Here is a 23512-nt window from a genome sequence, read left to right as displayed (position 1 = left end):
AATGGGGTAACTGTGCCCCTGAAGGACCAGGTGTGCAGCCTGGGAGTCATTCTGGACTCACAGCTGTCAATGGAGGTGCAGGTTAATTCTGTGCCCAGGGCAGCTGTTTATCAGCTCCATCTGGTACGCAGGATGAGACCCTATCTGCCTGCAGACTGTCTCGCCAGAGTGGTGCATTCTCTGGTTATCTCTTGCTTGGACTACTGAAGTAAAAGTAAAGGTAAAGGACCCCTGGATGGTTAAGTCCAGTCAAAGGCAACTATGGGGTTGTGGCACTCATCTCGCTTTCAGGCCAAGGGAGACGGTGTTTGGAATGTGCTCTATGTGGGGCTACCTTTGAAGGCGACCCGGAAACTGCAACTAATCCAGAATGTGGCAGGTAGACTAGTGACTGGGAGCGGCCACCGAGACCACATAACACCTGGCTCCCAGTACGTTTCCGAGCACAATTCAAAGTGTTGGTGCTGACCTTTAAAGCCCTAAACGCCCTCAGCTCAGTATACCTGAAGGAGCATCTCCACCCTCATTGTTCATCGCGGACACTGAGGTCCAGCTCTGAGGGCCTTCTGGCAGTTCCTTCACTGCAAGAAGTGAGGTTACAGGGAACCAGACAGAGGGCCTTCTCAGTAGTGGCTCCTGCTGTGTGGAACGCCCTCCCACCAGATGTCAAAGAAATAAATAACTATCTGACTTTTTGAAGACATCTGAAGGCAGCCCTGTTTAGGGAACTTTTTAATGTTTGATGTTTTATCATGTTTTTAATATTCTGCTGGAAGCCACCCAGAGTGGCTGGATGGGGAAACCCAGTCAGATGGGTGGGGTATAAATAAATTATTATTATTATTATTAGCCTGGCTTTCTGTCCCTGCCTAGGCAACTGAGAAGGGTCTTGGGCTGGAGAATTGAGCATGCTGCATTTGAGCTTGGAGACATCTGTCATGACTCATAGCCCTAGAGAGGCTTCTCTTCCTCCTCCATAAGGCTGTCTAAACCCCGAATAAATCCCTTCCGTGCCCCTTTGCCACTTGGCAAGCCCCCTTTCTGGCGCAGCACGAGCTGCTCAGTTATTTGGGTCCCGGCCAACCCCAATTGACATCTCCCTTGTTGGAGTTTAGCAAGCAGCAATTACAATACATTACCGTATTTTTAGGGACGCAGGTGGCGCTGCGGGTTAAACCAATGAGCCTCTTGGGCTTGTCAAACAGCTTGAATCCCCACGACAGGGTGAGCTCCCGTTGCTCGGTCCCAGCTCCTGCCAACCTAGCAGTTCAAAAGCACACCAGTGCAAGTAGATAAATAGGTACCACTCCGGCGGGAAGGTAAACGGCGTTTCCGTGCGCTGCTCTGATTTGCCAGAAGTGGCTTAGTCATGCTGGCCACATGACCACGAAGCTGTACGCCAGCTCCCTCGGCCAATAAAGCGAGATGAGCGCCGCAACCCCAGAGTCAGTCACGACTGGACCTAATGGCCAGGGGTCCCTTTACCGTATTTTTTGTCTATAAGACGCCACCATGTATAAGATACCCCCTATTTGGGGGACACTGATTTAAGAAAATGGGGGAAGATCTATCAGTGTATAAGACACTGTCAGAGCCACCCGAGGTCCCAGCTCACAAGAGACCAAAATCCAGTCCAAGTTATATACAAAAGGTTTTATTGAAGAACATTGTTGTCGTTACATCCAAGCTCCGTGGCTCAGCATCTGTTACCCTTAGATGTTAGAAGTCCCCTCTGAGTCAGTCCCGCCCCTGCACCAGCTTAAGAGGCTTGTACTGCTCCACCTTTTCCTCTCTTTCCTTTTCCGCAGGGTCTTCCTGCCCCCCTGTGCTCCCTCCCTCCGGGACTCCCCCGAGGCTGAGTCTTCTGACGCCTGCTCCCCCCTCCTTCGTGCTTTGGGACCAGGCTCCTCCTCAGGGCTCTCCTCATTTCCGCGCGCCTCCACATTTGAACTTGGCGCGCGTACGTTGCCTCTGACCTTCCTTTCGACCGTTACGCTACTCTCGGTACTACACTCCTCCCCTTCCGGCAGGACGTTTTGCTCCGAACTCCTTCCCCTCTCTGCTTCCTGTTCTGCTCCTTCTGACACACTGGCAACTCCACCCCCTTCACTCCGTTCCGACGGAGAGGCCGGTCCCGATCTCCAACCCCCACTGGGGATTCCCTCTTCGTTCCCCTGCTTCTGACTGCTTCCCTCTCTACTGCCCCTTGGCCTGACCAGGGGGGCTCCCTTTTGGGAATCCTCGGATTCACTTGACGGACTCACTGACAACCTCGGGTCGTCGTCGTCCTCTTCCTCGTCGCCCTGGGACCCCTCCCCCTCGCTCTCTGTCCCTGAAACCCTGACAGACGCCCTCAAATTATTTTTTAGGGGGAAAACCTAGTCTTATACATGGAAAAATACAGCTTTTATTTCACCTAACCTGCCTCCCTCACAACACACACACACACACACAAACACACACACACACACACACACACACACACACTTGCCAATGGCACTGGGAAGCTCAGAGCAAAACTCTGTGAGGAAATGCCTCTACAACAAGCAGATGGCTTTGTGGAAATACTGAATTTGGGGGGAAAACATAATTTTGCTGCAAAGGAACCTGTGCCTGTCCGTTCCAGCTGTGGCCGGGTGAGCGCGGGGTGTTTAATGGACTCATCCTTCACCAGCAGCTGCCTTTCCCATACAGAGCCCTAATGAGGTGTTATTTAACTCCTGCGGAAAATGGGCCATTGCAGCCGCAAACAGCTAAGGCTGCTTGTTGCCGGAGTTAATTGCTTCTCTTTGACGGTTCCTTTAATCACAGCCTGCTTTGAAGGCTATTAAAAAAGGGGCGAGGAGAGGCTGGGAACCACCCTGATCCTGTTCATTTTGCACAAGGCTATGAAAATTGGGAAGACGCCTGCTTCTTGGGAGAAAAGCAATGACAAACCTAGACAGCATCTTAAAAAGCAGAGACATCACCTTGCCAACAAAGGTCAGTATAGTTAAAGCCATGGTTTTCCCAGTAGTGATGTATGGAAGTGAGAGCTGGACCATAAAGAAGGCTGATCGCCGAAGAATTGATGCTTTTGAATTCTGGTGCTGGAGGAGACTCTTGAGAGTCCCATGGACTGCAAGAAGATTAAATCTATCAATTCTTAAGTAAATCAGCCCTGAGTGCTCACTGGAAGGACAGATCCTGAAGCTGAGGCTCCAGTACTTTGGCCACCTCATGAGAAGAGAAGACTCCCTGGAAAAGACCCTGATGTTGGGAAAGATGAAGGGCACAAGGAGAAGGGGGCGACAGAGGACGAGATGGTTGGATAGTGTTCTTGAAGCTACCTGCTCTGGTCCAGGGGGTCACAAAGAGTCGGACACGACTAAATGACTAAACAACAACAACAACTTTAGCTAGCAAGTTCTTTCACATCCCCCTTTTAAACACATCGCAGGTAGCTGGCTGCAGGCTTGTGTAAGCCTCTCACTATTAGGTTCCTGGTAAATCCCCTTATATCCCTCTTCAAAGAAGAAACATGCCACAATATTGTGTAAAGTATATAAAAGAAGTTTACTCACATCATCAGTTCACAGTTGGATCCCTGAAGGCAATTTTGGTTACAAAGTATATACATGTGGAACTATCCCGTATGGGAATAATCCCAGTGTCCTCTGTTGGCTGGAAGCATCTCTAGCTAAAAGCTGCTCCAACGAAGGAAGAAGTCAAGAAGAGAGAGTGCTGCGTGCCTTGTCCTTTTTGTTACCTGGGCAGGTAAGGTCACTCCCATCTCTAGTGACATGCAAAGGAAGTATGACTCCCAGCCAGGAGGAAACAGAAAGTTTTTGACTGGCTGGACCAAAATTCCCTCACATGTCCTCTCTAGGAAAACAAGGAATGTTGTACTTGATTGCTACTTACGTATCACACCCCACAGTCTTATATTATTAAGTCCATATTAAGTCATCATTCAGTTGCCATAGGAATTTAACATAGGATGGAAGGATGAATTGTGCCTGTATGGATTCTATACTGCCCTGAGATCTTTTGATAAAGGGCGGTATATAAATTGGATTAATAAAAATAAAAATATAAGCCTGCCCTTCACCAAATGGTCTCAAGGGCGCGTTACCAAAACATCACAGGCAAAGCAAGTACAAATTATATGACAAGCTGATTATTTTATTTAATTTTACTTATATCCTGGCTTTCTCCCGCTGTGGGACCCAAGGAGGCTCACAGCGTAAATCAAAACAGATAATTAAAGCTGAAACACACACAAGAAATATAAATAAAACCCCCCACAATTAATTAAGCAAAATCCTATTAAAAACAGCGCCGGAAACCACTGGAAATCGTTTTTATTTATTTAGTTATAAAAGTATTTCTAGGCTGCTATTTCATTAAAAAAGCAAAGCCACTTGCAACCAATAAATGCATAAAACCATATCATAAAAACCATATTAAAAAGTTAAAAACAGACATCAATTATCCATTGTTGAAAAGTGTTCTGATTGCCTGCATAGGCCTGGCGGAATAGGAATTTTTCAGCAGGTTTAAAAGTTTCCAGTGTTTCAGAGTTGGCGCAGAAGGTGTCTGCTGAATCTCTAGTGGCAGAGAGTTCCACAGGGCTGGACCAATGACACCAAAGGCTCGGTTTCTCATTGCTATCAAATGAGCCTCACCACCTTGCGGAATGACCAACGGCGCTGCTGCAGATGATCTCGGCCAGGCATAGGCAAACTTGGCCTGCCAGATGTTTTTGGGACTACAACTCCCATCATCCCTAGCTAACAGGATCAGTGATCAGGGATGATGGGAGTTGTAGTCCTAAAGCATCTGGAGGGCTGAGTTTGCCTATGTCTGATCTCAGCGATTGAGCTGGGACAGAAGGGTTTAGCAGGTACCCTGGACACAAGTGGTTTCAGGACCTTTTAGATAAATAGCAAGCACCCACATTAAAAGTTAAAACATTTAAACACCCCCCAACACGCCCCCAAACCATAAGAGCGAGTGGTTGTGTGACCCAAAGACCCCTCCAATTGTGATGGAGTTCTAGCAAGGATGTCCCTCCCAAATCGCAGGTTCTCCAGGAGTGTCCCCACAAATGGTACCCCAGAGATGGCTGGCCCTGGACAAGGGATGGAGCCTGTCTGAGATGGGTGGGTGAGTTTTCAGAGGAAGCAATAATAAAAATAATATTTATTATTTATACCCCGCCCATCTGGCTGGGTTTCCCTCGCTACTCTGGGCGGCTTCCAACAAAGTATTAAAATACAGTGGTCTGTTAAACATTAAAAGCTTCCCTAAACAGGGCTGCCTTCAGATGTCTTCTAAAAGTCTGGTAGTTGTTCTTCTCTTTGACATCTGGTGGGAGGGTGTTCCACAGGGTGGGTGCCACCACCGAGAAGGCCCTCTGCCGGGTTCCCTGTAACCTGGCTTCTCACAGGGAGGGAACCACCAGAAGGCCCTCGGAGCTGGACCTCAGTGTCCGGGCTGAACGATGGGGGTGGAGACGCACCTTCAGGTAGCTGCACTTCCTTTCCATTTGCTCCTTTCGTTTACCATTCTGTCAATTTTATTCCTCCTTGGCAGCCACTTCAGCTCTGGAAGTAGGTGAACCCGTTTACTGATCACTCGAGGAATGGTCTGGGAGAATGTTTCTCCGACATCAGCTTCGTTGGACTGGTCATGTTGTGCGGATGCCTGATGATCGTTGTTATGTACTGAGTTGAATAGGATCCAAATTGCAGCAGTCTGATTGGTCCTAGAACAATAGGATTCAGAATGCAGCAGTCTGATTGGTCCTAGAACAATAGGATTCAGAATGCAGCAGTCTGATTGGTCCTAGAACAATAGGATCCAGAATGCAGCAGTCTAATTGGTCCACAGCAGCCACCCAATCCAGCTCCAGGTGGAAGTGAATCCGCAACCTGATTGGCCTGCAGGAGAATCCTGGAATTAGCCAATCACGTGGGGCCCATTGTGTAAATAATGTCTATAAAGCAGACATTCTGGGGGAGCTTCCATTCCTCCTCACCACTATGAGCTGAATAAAGAGCATGAAATCTACTCTTGACTCCGAGTATATTTCAATCATCTTCCAAAGCAACTACTCTATTCCAAACTTAAAAATGAAAGCCATAATGCTAGCGGTCAACAAAAGAGGCTAGTTCAGCTCTGCGAAGGGTAAACTACAGTTCCCATGATGCTTTTGGGGGTGGGGTGGGGGATGTGCTTGGAATGTGCCCCTGACAGTACCCAACCATAGTCTTTAAGGTCGCATTTGCCCAATACAAAATACCACGCCTTTCCTTTTCTTTGCTCATGGAGGAGGTGAACGAGCTGATTTCCCCCTGCAATAATGATGATGATGATGATGATGATGATAATACCTTTATTGTCATTGTATAACCTGTGTACAATTAAATTAAATGAGCCCAGAAGTTGCAATTCCTTGGGAAAGAGTTGCCTGTCGCCTCTCCCCGTCCTTTCAGCCTTTGGATCAGGCCCAAGGCCGAAGTCAAGCGCGTCAGCTTTGCAAGCTACCTGGTGCCTCCACCCCTGCTGGGCGCTGACGTGCTCCACTGCCGTTCAGTTTGGCTGGGATTAAGCGGGCAGGTGACTGGCTGCGCCAACTGCTTGCCATGCCCTTGCAGAACTGCCGTGGCAGAAACACCTTCTCTGGTCTTGCATAGCCGGGCAATGAAGGTCGGCTGTTGGGCAAGAGGACAGTGTCCTTGCCATGCTCCTTTTAAATAATATTTTATTACTTTCCCAAAAAGAACAAAAGTAAAATAGCAACAATACAAATTCATAACCAAACCTAATAAAACTGACTTCCCCCTAGTCCCTTCCCTGGTTTCAATATTTATCATCATACCGCATGTCCATTGTAAATTAAAAAACCACATTGGTATTACTTATTGCCCATTCATAATGTCATTACAAGTAGTTCTAGAATCCTGCTAGTGTATTAACCTATGTCCATTGCTTCTGTATATATGCAATGAAGTCCTTCCAAACGTCTTTAAATCCATTGCCATCTCTTCCTCTTAGTTTCATTGTCAATTTTGCCATTTCAGCATATTCCATTAGTTTCACTTGCCAATCTTCTTTTGATGCAAGCCTTTCTTCTTTCTGATAGTGTGCTAACAGCATTCCTGTGGCCGTTTTTGCGTACTTGAATAAGTCCTTTTGTAATCCTGGTATAAAGGTAAAGGTAAAGGACCTCTGACCATTAGGTCCAGTCTTGGCCGACTCTGGGGTTGTGGTGCTCATCTTGTTTTATTGGCCGAGGGAGCTGGCGTACAGCTTCTGGGTCATGTGGCCAGCAGGACTAAGCCGCTTCTGGCGAACCAGAGCAGCGCACGGAAATGCCGTTTATCTTCCCGCTGGAGCGGTACCTATTTATCTACTTGCACTTGATGTGCTTTTGAACTGCTAGGTTGGCAGGAGCAGGGACTGAGCAACGGGAGCTCACCCCGTCCTGGGGATTCGAACCGCCGACCTTCTGATCGGCAAGTCCTAGGCTCTGTGGTTTAACCCACAGCGCCACCTGTGTCCCTAATCCTGGTATATCCACTCCTGTAATACCTAGTAGGAAAGCTTCCAGGTTTTTTTTAACAAAAATTATTTTAAACATCTTCTTTGTTTCATTATAAATCATTCCCCAATATTTCTTGACGATTTTACAATCCCACCATCCTTGCCACGCTCCTTATGGGTTCACCACCTCCCCGGGGCTTGTCTTCCCCGTAACCTCTCAGAGATAGCAAACAGGCCAAGCTCACCCAGTGGGTTTCATTGCTGTTTGAATCCAGGTGTCACAAAACAGGATGGCAGAGATGAGGACAAAGGCCTTGGGGCTTCACCCTCCAGTGGCGTAGCGTGGGGGGTGCAGGGGGGGCCGGCCGCACCGGGCGCAACATCTGGGGGTTAGGGTTAGGGGGCGCAAATCCACGGGTTAGGGGGTGCAAATTACTTGCCTTGCCCCGGGTGCTGACAATCCACGCTATGCCACTGTCACCCTCCACCTTCCTGTCTCTCCGTCTTTCCCTTTATTCTCCCCTGCCCACCCTTGAGAGGACAGCAGAGCTGGCGATGGCTCTGACAGAATGTGCTTGAGATCCGCTGGGGCACAGTGGTGAGACTGTGGGACTAGCCCCTGGGAGAGACCAGGGTTCAAATCCTACCGCAGCCATAAAGTTCAATGGGTGACTTTGGACCAGTCACTGTCTCTCAGCTAAATCTACCTGCCAGAACAGCCTGCTGGATCAGGCCCATGGCCCATCTAGTCCAGCATCCTGTTCTCACAGTGGCCAACCAGATACTTGGGGAAGCCAGCAAGCAGGATTCGAATACAGGAGCAACTCTCTGCTCTTGCAGTTTCCAGCAACTGGCGTTCAGAATATTGGCTACCGAACCGCTCCCTGCTAATTCTAGATTGCTCATGAGCAAGAAAGAAAAAGCACAACTCCCACTACTGATCTGTGGGGGGAACTCCACTTTCTATAGCTCTCCATTTGGAGAAATGTCCATTTATTCCTAGGGACATGGGTGGTGCTGTGGTCTAAACTACAAAGCCTAGGGCTTGCCGATTAGAAGGTTGGCGGTTTGAATCCCCGCAACGGGGTGAGTTCCCTTTCTTCGGTCCCTGCTCCTGCCCACCTAGCAGTTCAAAAGCAAGTCAAAAGTGCAAGTACCACTCCGGCGGGAAGGTAAACGGCGTTTCTGTGCGCCAGAAGCAGCTTAGTCATGCTGGCCACGTGACCCGGAAGCTGTCCGCGGACAAAGACTGGCTCCCTCTGCCTATAGAGCAAGATGAGCGATGCAACCCTAGAGTCGTCTGCGACTGAACCTAACGGTCAGGGGTACATTTACCTTTACCATTTATTCCTACCCTCTGCTTCCTGCTTCTTCAGCCAGTTCCTGTTCCGGAAGAAGTCCTTTCCTCTTATTTTTATGATTGTTAATATGCCATCTTGAATTTATGAGCGCTTCGCAAGCATGATGATTTCAAACGAGTAAGGTAAAAAATAAAAAGGTAAAAGACCCCTGGGCGGTTAGGTCCAGTCTATGGGACCTATGGGGACCGAAGGCGACTATGGGGTTGCGGCACTCATCTCGCTTCAGGCCGAGGGAGCCGGTGTTTGTCCACAGACAGCTTTCCAGGTCATGTGGCCAGCAGGACTAAACCATTTCTGTCCCAACTGGACACCAAGACGGAAAGCAGAGTGCATGGAAACGCCATTTACCTTCCTGTCGCAGTGGTACCTATTTATCTACTTGCATTGGCGTGCTTTCGAACTGCTAGGCTGGCAGAAGTGAAGAGTTCCTCAGCCATGGTGATATATGAAATGGGATATCCCAACATTTATTTTGGGGTTCAGGGTTAATGGACACATGGATTTTCCTTTCTTTTTAGCATTATGAACTTTTGAGCAAATAGGTAAAAGGTAAAGGTAAAGGACCCCTGGCCGGTTCTGTTGTCGTTGCTTTAGGAAGTATTGCTGCTCTGTTCTAAGTGCACAGGGATAGACTTCAGGTCTCTGTGGAGTGCTGAAAGAAACTCTTCATATGCTCAGAGGTACTTTTTTATAGATATAATGCTGCTTTGTATTGTTATATTTAAAAATTGGGGTTGGCTTTTGCAGCCCAACTCCCCGTCAACGGACTCTGTGTCCCCTAATTCAATTACTGGTCACAGAAGAATGGATGGAGGCAGGAACCAGTCAAAGCAAGGCAAATCTTTATTTTTCTGTTGCAACAGAGTCCCTGCTCCCCCTTGCAAGGGGCTGAGGACCCAGAACAAAGGTGTGCAAGAACTTTTAAAGACTAGACATTTCCCAACCCCTTATCCAAAGACCACTCAAAAAAGCATCATCCATCCATCACAGAAAGGCGTGGTCCCCAACAGAAATTTGAGAGTGAGTGTCTTGTCTCCTGTCTGATAAGTTACCTGATAAATAATGGCCACTGATTGCATTACTTGGGCTGTCTGGCCGTTTCTTTGAGATGGTAAATACTTCAGTTCTTGCATTCAGATCACAGGCCCACCCTAGAGAACTATTGGGAAAGGTTTCTCCAATATCTTTCCTTCTCCAGAGGAAATATTTGGAGTCATTCGGAGAGCCTGGATGGCTTTTGGGGATTGTTCTGTGTGCTAAATTAAAATGTAATTTTCTCAGGGACTATTTCCTAAATTTTGAAGGGTGAAGGATTGCTTTTCTGTGGAGCGTGTCTCCCTGTCTGCTTTCTGTGTGCACCCTAAAATTTTTATAGCAGCATCTTTGGCTTTAAGGAAGGGTGGGGCCAACAATGAGAAGTCTGCACAGCTGAAAGGTCTAAGTGTCTGCAGGAGAGGCACCCAGTTTCAATTTCACTTCTGGCCCTCCAGAAGCGGTGATTCCTGAGGTGCAGTTGCCTGGAGCATATTATTCTGGCCTTCCTTTTCTTCCTTGCTGCCTGAGAGATGCTGCTCTAAAGCGAGGCTCCTCTTTGCACTTTAGAAAAGCGCTTCCAGCAGAATTTATGGTAAATCTGAAACTTTCTGAAAGATGGGCCAGGGGGCTGTGAGCTTCCTGGGGCCTACAGGCTAGTTAAAAGTTTGGTGTTGGCTGTTCCTTCTCTTTGCCTTCAGCAAATCTCCCCATCTCCTTCAAGTATTTGGCTGGAAGGGAAGGGACTTGGACCAGGTAGTTGGGCTTGTCTGGTGGGATGGGTTAGGTATGGTTTACATTGGTACAGTGGTCCCTTGGTTCTCAAACGCCTTGGTACTCAAACAACTTGGAACCCAAACACTGCAAGACTGGAAGTGTTTCGGTTTGTGAACTTTTTTTGGAAGCCGAATCTTCTCTATTTTGAGTGTTACGCTTCCAATTTGAGTGCCACACTTCCGTTTTGAGTGTTACACTGCGGTCTGTCTGTTTTTGCTATTTATTTTGCGTTTTCGCGGCTCTTTTTTTGGTGACTGTGTGGAACCCAGTTCAGCTACTGTTTGATTGATTGTGTGACTGCAGTACTTTGTTTATTGCTTTCGTTTTATGGATCCATGGTCTCATTAGATTCATGTTAAATTGCTGTTTTAGAGGTTGTTTTTAAAAGTCTGGAATGGATTAATCTATTTTGCATGGGAGAGCGCACCTTGGTTTTGGAATGCTTTGGTTTTGGAACGGATTTCCGGAACGGATTAAGTTTGAGAACCAAGGTACCGCTGTACCTTGCGGGTTTGGGATTTGAGAGCTTTTAGAGTGTGCTCAAGCAAGCCTTTTAAAGGAGAGAGAGCGCCTCAGTGGGGTTTTTCTTTTTTGCTTGCTTTGTTTATTAAATTCAAGCCCTTCTCCTCCTCCCCTGCTGCTCTCCATAATTTCTGAAGGTGGAGTCTCTCCTCTTTACAGTTAGCTGAGAATAGCTTTCATGTTGTTAACCGCTTACTTTCTTTGGTCTTGCGTATTTGGGGCAGGAAGCTGCTCAAAAACAGTGTGGACTAGTAACTTTTGAAGCCTTGTTTGCAGAGGCCGATTTAGAGCTGGAAAGGAGCCACAAGAACTAGGTAGTTTAAAGCTGTCTCTAAACATCCTCCATCCAGTTTACTCCTTCCTTGAAAATCTTGCAGGAGGGACATCATTTAAAAGGGCCAGCTTTTAAAATTGTTGTTCAATGAAAAGTAGCCACAGGTGGCTGTGATTTGTAGTGGAAGAATGGCAATGGGGGGAGACTGCATAAGAAGCCTTTTCCTGTTTGGCTGTCTTCCTGCTCCCAACGCCACATGCTGCCTATTTCCCTGCTCCGATTCCCTTCTCTCCTGCCTTCTGTTCCACCTCGCAGGGGTGTGTGTGTCTAGCTGAAGGTCCAGTCAGCCCCTTGCTTTAAAATCGGAGATGTTTGTTGCTTTCGAGGCTGGTTTCAGGCAGAAAAGCTCACCAGGGGCCAGAAAATGAGCAGGGCCAGTGACCTCTGGGTTGTTGCCTCTTCTCCTGACCTCGGCATGCAGTTGATTCACCTCCGGCGATTGCCAGAACAGCTGATCTACACGATGCGGCTCATACATGCTCAGTGGCAGATCATCTGTCTAGCAAGCAGAAGGTCCCAGATTCAAGAGACGCCTGCTTGAAATTTGGGAGAGATGCTGCTGACCTGTGTAGGCAATATAAGGCATCTACCTATGTCATTTACTGTGGAAGAGCAGCCACAATAAAATAGGTTGCATCTGTGAATGAAACATCTCGCAACCATGTTTTCCTCGACTTTTATTTCAGAAACCAGAAAATCTGACTTAAAAAAACTCAGTGGAAGAGCTGTACGATTTCCCCAGCTGTAGGTGGCTCGTTGTTTTGATATTCCGGCTGATTAGATTTCCCGGGACACTTGCCAGTATTTCTGATTATTATTTTTTAATGTAAGCATGATAGAAATTTGTAAAATTACGCATGGCGTGGAGAAAGTGAGGGAGAAAGGTTTTTCTCCCTCGAGAGCTCATAGACATCTAACGAAGCTGAATGTTGGGTAATTCAAGATAGATTAAAAAGTACCTTCTTTGCATAATATATGATTAAACTGCGGAACTCCCTCCCACAAGAGGCAAGGATGCCCACTAACCTGGATGGCTTAAAAACAGGATTAGGCAGATTCATAGAGGAGGAGTGGGCAACTGATGGTGACTAGCCAGGATGGCTCTGCTCTGCCTCTTCCATTGAAGGCAGCAAGGAGGAGGAGTGAGTTTCTCTTGTGCTTGAATCCTGCTTGCAGGTATACGATAACATCTGGTTAGCCACTGTGAGGACAGGTTGCTGGATGAGATGGGCCGCCTTTGGCCTGATCCAGAGGGCTCTACTTACATCTGATGTTTCAGCATCAACTTTGTTGGACTGGTTGGACTCTCCCAAGGCAAATCTTAAAAAATGTAGTAGAAACACCGACAATTGGGAAACACTGGCCTGCAAGCGCTCCAGTTGGAGAACAGCCTTTACCAAAGGTGTCATGGACTTTGAAGACGCTCGAATTCGGGACGCAAGGGAGAAAGGTGCTAAGAGGAAGGCACGCTTGGCAAATCCACACCGTGATCAACTCCTACCCAGAAACCAATGTCCCCACTGTGGAAGGACATGTGGATCCAGAATTGGCCTCCACAGTCACTTACGGACTCATTGCTAAAACCGTGTTTATGGAAGACAATCTTACTCGGCTACAAGGGATGGCCAGAGAAGAAGAAGACTTATGTCTCTCTGGGCCTGTGGACAGACTGGCAGAAAAGAGGAAAAACCACAAGCAACCACACACAAGCAGACACTGCCATTTTTTTCAGTGGGGGAGAAAACCACGTGGGTGCCTGAGAAGGTAGGTGCTGGTGCCCACAGAGAAACCATGCCGGTGATGCCAGCTCTATCCTTCTTTATACCCTGCCATGCCTCTCTAGGAGGGACGCAGGTGGCGCTGTGGGTTAAAGCCTCAGCGCCTAGGACTTGCCGATCGAAAGGTCGGCGGTTCGAATCCCTGCGGCGGGGTGCGCTCCCGCTGCTCGGTCCCAGCGCCTGCCAACCTAGCAGTTCGAAAGCACCTCCGGGTGCAAGTAGATAAATAGGGACCGCTTAACAGCGGGAAGGTAAACGGCGTTTCCGTGTGCGGCTCTGGCTCGCCAGAGCAGCGATGTCACGCTGGCCACGTGACCCGGAAGTGTCTCCGGACAGCGCTGGCCCCCGGCCTCTTGAGTGAGATGGGCGCACAACCCCAGAGTCTGTCAAGACTGGCCCGTACGGGCAGGGGTACCTTTACCTTTACCTTATGCCTCTCTAGGAATCATCCCTGGCATTTTAACCCCTCCATGCACGTAGACAGGAGTTATTTTTTTGGGGGGGGGGAGGGTGCCAAGACACCCTCTGTCCGGCTGTCTAGCAGATTCGGAATGAAACGTCTCAACAACAGTTGCTTTCTTTTGACCCCCAGTGCTCAGAGAAATTGCCCATATCTTCCTTCCATGTCTGCTTCTTGTTAAGTATTTTTACTTAATTTCTCGATTTGGAGGGGGCAGCTGCCCCCCCGGGCTATGCCCACTTAGAGTCACATTTGCATCCGTTCCCCCACCATTGAAGAACAAGGGAGATTGCATTCAGGACTTGTTGGTGGGGAAAGAGAGTATTATTAACGCTTCCCTCCAGCAATGCTCCCAATGAAAATCAAAATTATATTATGGCCCGGCATGGTGGTAAGAGTGTTGGCCTGGTAGTAGACGGGTAGTGTGTGCGAATCCTGAAGCAAGCTGTTTTATGCTGGCAGTAGTTTGTGCCCACAAGCAACCTTCCTGCCACGCAATGCCCCCTGGCTACAGCCTCCAGGGTTGCCCCATGCAAAGCGCATTGCAGTAATCCAACCTTATGAATGCATGGGGGACTGTGGTCAAGCTACCTCGATCTGGAAGCGGCCATGCCCAACTTGCCGGCCAAAGCCTTTATCTCATCATCAACTGTCTTTGGCTCCCAGGCCGGGTGGTGCAGAGGGTGCCTTGGGCGATCGAGTGGTTGATCATTAGCTCCCGCTGCAGGTTTGGAAGCAGGGACAAAGTTTGTGTGCCGTTGTTTGCCGACTTTTGCAAAAGGTCACACCGATATGTGTGTCCTGGCAGGATGGGGACATGCGCAGCTTACCACAAAGTCAGTGACGGAGCCTGAGAAGAGAGGGAAAGGTCTTCCAGAGAGGTGAAAGCCAAGGGAGGAAGATCTTTCTTGCTGATGGTTGGTCCACCCTGGGGCAAGGAAGGAAGACGGAGCAGGGAGCCTCTGAAATGAGATGGACGTGTTGGGGAAAATGGAGGGGACAAGTGTTATTGCAGCGGTGATGGAAGTTGGCCAGCCTGAATTGGGTCACCGGTCACCTGGCTGGTCTGCTCTCTTCTCCGATGGATGTTAGAGGTGTGACAGGGGCTGATGGTGGAGTCGTCTTCCAAAGGGAACCCCCCACTTCAGAAGGTTTGGAACCGTGTCTTGGGTCACCAGAGAGGACCCATAGGATTATGAATCGTAGCGCTGCAAGGGACCCTGAGGGATATCCGGTCCAGCCCCCTGCAATGCAGGAATTGCAGGCAAAGTATCCCTGACAGGTGGACACCCAACCTCTGTATGAAAACCTCCAGTGAACTGAAGGGGGTCTTCTGCTCTCCTGTGAAGCAAAGGTCTCAATTTTCCCCCAGTGCTTTTCTGGGAAACAGTCCAGCAAAGATACTTCCCAGGTAAGCCCTGCCTTCATAGAGGCCTGACTGGACGAGATTTACAGCATGGTCCAAATCTGAAGGAAGCCCCAGTGAACCTACTGCCAGATATGTGAGAACAGGATGCTGCGTGATGGACCGTCGGCACGATCCATAAGGCTCCTCCTGTACGTTCTTGGGGGATCGGAGCTCTTAGTTTCCAAGACGTCAGAAACTATTGTCACAGAACTTTATGAGGTGGGGGAAGCAACATTCACCATGAGGGCACGTGACTTGGTTTTTTGGGTTATTGTTTAAAGGGAAAAGAGTCAGTGGGATCTGGACCATGCATGCAGGAGAGCGCAGAGTACACGCAGGATGGGACCTTGCCAATTTATGGGCTGTAGATCTCTTGACTCTTCTTTCCTTCCAGTGAACCAGCATGGGAGGAGAACGGTGAGGAGAGGGTTGGGGGACCATCCTGCGTCATCTGTGAATGGATCAGGATGCGGGGATCTGCCTACTGCCAGAGGTCTCCATGCCCAGCAAATGCTGGTGCCGTCATTAAAGTGTTCATCCTCCTCCTGTTCTGCAGACATGGTAAGGGGCTTGGCGCTTGGGTCATTCGTCAGAGAATGTTGCAGCTTTGGTGGGCATGGGAAGAAAGAAAGAAAGAAAGAAAGAAAGAAAGAGAGGAAGGGAGGGAGGGAGGAAGGGAGGATGGGGCTTGGCTTGGGAGGGCCCCTTTGTATCCTCAGTTGTAAGCAGGTCTACTCGGGGACAAGGTCCTCTGAGTAAGTGTGCCTAAAAATGCCATCATGAACATAATAATAATAATTTATTATTTATACCTTGCCCATCTGGCTGGGTCCCCCCAGCCACTTTGGGTGGCTTCCAACAAAACACTAAAATATAATAACCTATTAAACATTCAAAGCTTACCTAAACAGGGCTGCCTTTAGATGTCTTCTAAAAGTTTGGTAGTTATTTTTCTCTTTGACATCTGGTGGGAGGGCGTTCCACAGTGCAGGCACCACCACCGAGAAGGCCCTCTGCCTGGTTCCCTGTAACCTGGCTTCTCACAGTGAGGGAACCGCCAGAAGGCCCTCGGAGCTGGAGACCTCAGTGTCCGAGCAGAATGATGGGGGTGGAGACGCTCCTTCAGATATGCTGGACCGAGGCTGTTCCCCGCTTCTCAACCCCAGAAGTTTGGTGGCGGGCTACAGCTGCTTAATGGTGAAAGAATATTACTCTGTGCATGCCCAGAGATCACCCACCCAACCTCAGGCCGAACCATTGCCGTATTTCAATGCTTAAGAACATTACCACATCATTTCGTGTTTCATAGATGTAGAATTCAATCCTGTGGCTGGAGAGGAGATATTGTTGTTTTTTGTACTTTTCAGATTTATGCAGTTCACTGATTTTACAATCTTTGACATTCCAAAACTTCACTTCCTTCCCCCTCTTTCTGCGGTTCCTTAAATTTATTTTTAATATCTTCTGCATATCCAGATTAACTTAATTTGCTCATATATTCCTCTTCTTTAAATATATACTCCTATGAAACTGCAGGTTGTTACAGTAATCCTGCCAATGTTTTTAACTATTTACAGTTTATATATATCCAATAAACCATTTCCATTCTTTTATAAAATAAACCATTTCCATTCTTTGATAAAAAATTTGTTTTCTTGGTTTCTTATTCTTCCGTTAAGTTTTGCCATTTCTGCATACAGTGGACGCTTGGGTTGCGAACGTGATCCGAGAGGGAGGCACATTCGCAACCCGCAGCGTTCGCAACCTGCGACCCGCGCGTCTGCACACACGCGGATCGTGATTTGGTGCTTCTGTACATGTGCAAAGCGCTATTTAGCACTTCTGCGCCTGTGCAAGCGCTGAAACCCAGAAGTAACCATTCCAGTACTTCTGGGTTCGGCGCAGTGCGCAACTTTTTTCTTTTTAAAAGATGATCTTTATTGGTTTTTTATAGTTACATACTATACATGTCAATTCAACGACATGAATAAGTTTCTATAGAGTTTAGGTAGTTCTGTCCCTGTAAATCCCAAGAGAAAAGCTTCTGTTTTTTTTACAAACTTTATTGTAAACATCCATTTCATTTCATTTCCCAGTGAAATTGGGGAGGTGATTGTTGGCAGGTAGAGCGAAGAAGGTTGTGATGATGTGGCACTGATTTTCTTCTCTCTCCTGCCCCCCATCGTGCAGCTGACTCGCAGTGCAAGATCTTGCGCTGCAACTCCCAGTATCTGGCCGCCACAGAGAACCTGGATGACTCGGATGCGACGGCCGCTCGCTGCGACGCTTTGCGCGCCTACTCCAGCTGCACGCGCCGGACGGCTCGCACCTGCCGCGGGAACCTGGCGTACCACTCTGCTGTGTACGGCATCGAAGACCTCATGATCCAGAACAACTGCTCCAGGGAGGGACCCACTTCCTTGCCCCAGCCGCCCCAGCCACCCCCCGACCACCAGGGCTTCACCTCCCTGGACATCTGTGACTATGAGAAGAGCTTTGCCCGCAAGCACGGGCGGGCCCCCGCGTACCAGCACTGCGCCGCCTTCGGGGACCCCCACGTGCGCACCTTCAGGGACCAGTTCCACACCTGCCGGGTGGAGGGTTCGTGGCCGCTCCTGGACAATAACTACCTCTATGTGCAGGCCACCAGCTCTCCCGTCGTGAAAGGGTCAAATGCTACTGCCATCAGCAAGGTAACAACTGATCCATCGAAAAGCTGCTCATCAGCTTTTTGATTGGCTTGTGCCGGCGGTTCAAGAGGGCGCTGTAGTCCCACAATATCTATTGAGGGCAGCATGTTGGGTCCCTAATACAGTCATACATTGCTTCCGGGTTTCGCTGCACGCGCATGCACAGACACCCAAAATGACATCATGCGCACGTGCAGAAGTGGCGAATCGCAACCCACACAGTTGCACAGTTGCAGGTTGCATTCTACTCAGGATGCGAACGGGGCTACGGAATGGATCCCGTTCGCATCCAGGGGTACCACTGTAATAATAATAATAATAATTAATAATAATAATAATAATAATAAATGTCTGGGTGGCTTCCAACAGAATCTGAAGGCAGCCCTGTTTAGGGAAGTTTTTTCCGTTTGATATTTTATTGTGTTTTTAATCTCCTGTTGGGAGCCGCCCAAAGTGGCTGGGGAGGCCCGGCCAGATGGGCAGGGTATGTATGAATAGAATAGAATAGAATAGAAAATATTAAAAACTTGACATTAAAAACTTCCCAATACAGGCCTGCCCTCAGATGTCTTCAGAAAATTGTGTAGATGGGCCGGATATAATAATAATAATAATAATAATAATAATAATAATAATAATAATAATAATAATAATTTTTTATTATTATTATTATTATTATTATTATTATTATTATTATTATTAACATCTACATCTGTTGGGAAAGCGTTCTACAAGGTGGGCATCACTGCTGAGAAAGCCGTCTCCCTGGTTCCCTGTAACCTCACATCTCCCAGTGAGGGAACCTCCAGAAGGCCCTCAGAGCTGGACCTCAGTGTTCAGACTAAGTGATGGGGGTGGAGACGCTCCTTCAGGTACACAGGGCCAAGACCGTTTAGGGCAGGGGGCAGCAACCTTTTTCAGCCGTGGGCCGGTCCACCGTCCCTCAGACCTTGTGGTGGGCCGGACTATATTTTTGGGGGTAAATGAATGAATTCCCATGCCCCACAAATAACCCAGAGATGCTTTTTAAATAAAAGCACATACTGATCCCTGGACCGTCCGCGGGCCGGATTGAGAAGGTGATTGGGCCGGATCCGGCCCCCGGGCCTTCGGTTGCCTACCCCTGGTTTAGGGCTTTGAAGGTCAGCACCAACACTTTGAATTGTGCTCTTAAACCTCCTGGGAGCCAATGTAGGTCTTTCAGGACCGGTGTTATGTGGTCTTGGCGGCCGCTCCCAGTCACCAGCCTAGCTGCCACCTTCTGGATTAGTTGTAGCTTCTGAGTCACCTTCAAATGTAGCCCCACATACTTCCACCTTAATTCACAGGCTTGAATCAGACTGGAAATCACCTGTAGCAGGAGTGGCTAACCAGCAGCCCTACAGCTGTTGCTGAACACCATGTCCCAACCACCCCAGCAGCCAGCATAGCCTGTGGTCAGGGATGTTGGTAGCTGTGGTCCAGCAACAACTGGAGGACAGCAAGTTCCCCACCTGCAGGGGCACACTGGGAAGTGTGATTTCCCATGCTTCCCAGGTCAAACAGTTGGCACGGGAGCCATTGGAAACCACAACTCCCATTGATCCCCGTGATGATGTTGATTACAAGCCCTGCTTCCCCCAAAACAAAATTTGGGCACAGATCTGGTTAAAGCTCTGAAGACAAGCCAGTAAATTTGAAGAAGGCAAGGCACTATCTGGGCTACTTCTGATAACAGAGGGATCTGGAAAAGTGGTGAGCAACTGTGTGGCAAGGATGGGTTTGCACCCAGAAGCCAATTTCTCCCTGCTTTTCCTTTTCCAATCCCTTCTGGTGGACAGCAGTCCTGCATCCTTCCTTAGAATAAACAGGTCTTGAGGGTCCTCAGATGCCTGGGGTTTCCCTTTTGCTGCGCTTTAATCTTTTAAACGCAGGTGGCACTGTGGGCTAAACCACAGAGCCTAGGGCTTGCCGATCAGAAGGTCAGCACTTCGAATCCCCTTGACGGGGTGAGCTCCCGTTGCTCGGTCCCTGCTCCTGCCAACCTAGCAGTTCGAAAGCACGTCAAAGTGCAAGTAGATAAATAGGTATGACTCCGGCGGGAAGGTAAATGGCGTTTCCGTGCACTGCTCTGCTTCGCCAGAAATGGCTTAGTCATGCTGGCCACATGACTCGGAAGCTGTATGCCGGCTCCCTCGACCTATAGAGCAAGATGAGCGCCGCAACCCCAGAGTCGGCCACGACTGGACCTAATGGTCAGGGGTCCCTTTACCCTTTACCTTTAGACAGGGGTTACACTAGTTTAACCTTGGCAAACATGTCCAGACAAGTCCTTGGTACAAGCTTAGCATAAGCAGACATGGCAGGGCAAGACCCAGGTATAAGATTAGCATAAGCAAACCCCTCTGAAATCCCACCACCCAAAGTACAATAGAACTTCCTTTGCATTTCTGGACCCCTTGGCAAGTCTGGGGGTGGGATTAGGCTTTCCTTGGCCAACAATCAGCTCAGCAGTTGTCACCTCTGGGCACTTCCGGGAGTCCTTTTTCAAGGGGGAAATAGCTTTGGAACTGGAAAAAGAGTAGATTTTATATTATTTTTAAAGCTAGGTAACTTCCCTGAGCTGTCAAGTTGAAAGATACATTCAGGCATAATATTTGTAACATTTAACAACTTTAAATATGTCCCCCCCCCCCCCGTAATTTCTGTAGCACTTTAAAGATACCCAGCAGAGACTGTTCCTTAGCAGCAGCAGAGAGAGAGGGTTAGGTCCTTTTACCTTTACCTTTAAGCTTTTAAGATCTCTGTTCTTTTCAGCTCACCGTCATTTTTAAGAACATGAAGGAGTGCATCGACGAGAAGGTCTACCAAGCAGAAATAGACAACCTGCCAGTGTCTTTTGTGGATGGTTCTGTGAATGGTGGAGCGAGGCCCGGGGGGAGCAGCCTGGTCATCTACGAGCGCACGCCCGGGCGGCATGTGGAGATCCGAGCAGCGCACGTTGGCACCACAATTGCCGTGCGCCAGGCGGGCAGGCAGCTGTCCTTCTCCATCCGGGCGGCCGAGGAGGTGGCTCTCTCCTTCACGGACGAGCAAGATTTGCAGCTCTGCGTGGGAGGTTGCCCGCCCAGCCAGCGCATCTCTCGAAGCAAGGGCGACGGCAGCGGTGCCCTCGAGAAGGCCCGTCTGCTGTGCAAGGAGAGGCTGCCCGTCGAGGATGTCTACTTCCAGGCTTGTGTCTTTGACGTGGCGACTTCGGGGGATGCCAGCTTCATTCTGGCTGCCCGCGGGGCGCTGGAAGATGGCGAATCGTACCACCCGGATGTCAAGAAACTCCACATCTTCCATACCGACAGGGCTATGCGCCCCTGCAGCTCGCCTCTCCTCATTTTCACGTCCGTCATTTTAGTCTGTCACATACACTTTTATTGGTGACTATTTATATTCTGTAATGCCAAGGGATCAGGAGATGTGGCTGGCTTCTCATAAAGGCCTCAGCAAGCAAAGCCAGGGCCTTAGAAGAATTGAGGAATGGGCTCCCCCAGCTCATGTTGGAACGTTGGTGCCCCTGGGAAAGCTCTCTCCCTAGTCCTTGCCACCCTCTTTGTGTCTTGCTGACCACCTCCTTAAGGCCTGGGTGAATTGTGGCATCCTTTGGAGCATCCGTTGCCACTGGGATCCATGGGAATTCTAGTTTCCCATGGATGCCGGAATTAAAATTCTTTGGCACAGGATGCATGGGAAACTTCACTTCCCATGCATCCCTGTGGAAATGGCGATCATGAGCCCTGCTCCCCTGGAAACATGTTGGCACATCACTGGTTGAAACGCCGATGACTCCGAGGCTGAAGACAAGTGTGGAGTAGCAACTGATAAGTTTCAGGAACTGGGCTGAAACAATGAAAGTTGGACTCTCAGAGAAAGTACCTTTTTTTTTTTAAAGGGAGAGGATGGGTTGGGAGGAACAAAGCAACAAGCGCTGGGCATACTCAGGTAACCTTAGAAACCATGGCAATCTACCCAACACTGTAAGTTGTCATTCCTTGGAAACACTTCCTCCCAAAAAACAATTATAGGTTATTTAATTCCTTCTGAAAACTGGTCATCCATAGCTTGCTATGCAAATCTCTCTCACAAAAATGCTGGTCACTTTAAGCGCCCCTCCTCGTGCCAGTGTTTTGGGTAAACTACTCTGGGGCTGAGTATCTGCCAGGAGTCATTCCTAACCAAACATGGAACCAGAAACTCCTCAAATATTGAAGGCAGGGGTGGGGCGCTTGTGGTCAATGGGATGTTGGTCCAACAGGATCTGGAGGGCAAGAGATATTCCCTGCAAGGGATACTACAATGCCATAACTTGGAAGGCGTGGACCCTCAACTCATCAAGTCCCAAACGAACCCTGCTGTTCTCCCAAAGTCTGTCCGTTTGTTTTAGGCAAATCTGTTTTCTGCCACTTTTCATGATTCGGGATCTGGAGAGTGAGGTTTAAATGATGCGCTGGAATGGTTCTGTTAAGGCTGGAGAGACAGCACTTCTTCAGAGAGCTGGGAGAATCTTGTGGTTGACTTAAAGAATGTCATTGAAAAAGTTCACATATTTAATATATTAAAGTTGATGATGTTTTGTTTGATAGTTGTATCGCTTAGTGGTCATCCCTTTCCCATGGAGGCTGCTTGTGTGAGCAACATGGAACGCTTGCTGTGGAACAGTGCTTTAGTAACTGGTTTTCCAGTAACTGCTTTTCACTGCTGCCTAAGACCCTATTTAAACCACCCATTTAAAGCCCCATGATATCACTTCAAGCAGCCAAGCAGAGAATCGTGGGAGGTGTAGTTTGTTAAGATTGCTGAGAAGAGTTTGGGGGCCTTCCTGTTCCCCTTTGCGGAGCTACAATTCCCCGAGTTGTTTAACCACCAATCTCTCTCTCCATCGGTTACTCTGGGAATTGTAGCACTGGGAGGGGGCTAGGGGGTTGCCTAACCATTCCCAGCATGCTTAGCAAACTACAGCTCCCAGGATTATTTGGGGGCAGTCGTGTTATGATGCTTTGGATGGATGGTGGGAATGGGGCATAAACCTCTGGAGGCTGGAAAAGGGCTGCTACAGCTTAAAGCTGTAGTATCTTTCCAGGCACTGAAAGGGGCGAATCCTACATTTCTCAGCACCAGAATGGAAAACTGAGAGTGATGGGAAATGGAGGAGGGTCTGGGATGAACCAAAACCCTGTTCTCCCCCTCCATGTCTCTGCCTCAGAAACCCGACTCGGTTCCCGTCAGTTTCAGCTTCTGAACTCCACGCCTGCTGATCAGTATTGTTCTGCAAAGGGTTTGACATTAAAATAATTTAATTCTGAAGGCCTCGTCTCTCGTCGTGCTTTATTATTTATTTTACAGATTCATAAACTGCTTCACAGCCAGGAGCCATCAAAGTGGCATACGGTAAGATAAAATGAGATAAAGCACAAAAGATACAGACTCTAAAAACAAAATAATTTCTACAGTTCTGCCATTACTATCTCATAAAATGACTGGGCCACAATTTTAGGGAAAGCACAGCGTGGAGGAAGGGGAGAGAGAGAGGGGAAAGTTTTCCCCCTCCTCTTGTTTTCCTTTTTCTTTTGATCATGTATTTTGCATTTTT

At 48.5% G+C, this 23512-nt stretch overlaps 1 protein-coding gene across 1 annotated transcript; it reads left to right on the top strand.

Moving 5' to 3' along the window:
• The first annotated feature begins 14548 nt into the window (after nt 1-14548).
• LOC310843533 (hemojuvelin-like) lies at nt 14549-23226 on the top strand. Its single transcript, XM_083737055.1, has 4 exons — nt 14549-15058; nt 15597-15763; nt 17393-17895; nt 20689-23226. The coding sequence occupies exons 2-4, from the start codon at nt 15670-15672 to the stop codon at nt 21304-21306; spliced, it is 1215 nt and encodes a 404-aa protein (XP_083593181.1). The 5' UTR covers nt 14549-15058; nt 15597-15669; the 3' UTR covers nt 21307-23226.
• The last annotated feature ends 286 nt before the right edge of the window (nt 23227-23512 follow it).

Source organism: Podarcis gaigeae, assembly GCF_964106915.1.
Source record: "Podarcis gaigeae genome assembly, chromosome: 1".
Taxonomy (NCBI): Eukaryota; Metazoa; Chordata; class Lepidosauria; order Squamata; family Lacertidae; genus Podarcis; species Podarcis gaigeae.
Note: the sequence above shows the minus strand (reverse complement) of the source record. Positions and strands in the feature narration are given on the sequence as shown.

Coding starts and splice junctions, on each gene's coding strand:
- LOC310843533 (XM_083737055.1), top strand. CDS start 15,670: ATGCGGGGATCTGCCTACTGCCAGAGGTCTCCATGCCCAGCAAATGCT. Junction 15,764..17,392: donor CCTCCTGTTCTGCAGACATG/GTAAGGGGCTTG, acceptor CCCATCGTGCAG/CTGACTCGCAGTGCAAGATC. Junction 17,896..20,688: donor ATGCTACTGCCATCAGCAAG/GTAACAACTGAT, acceptor TGTTCTTTTCAG/CTCACCGTCATTTTTAAGAA.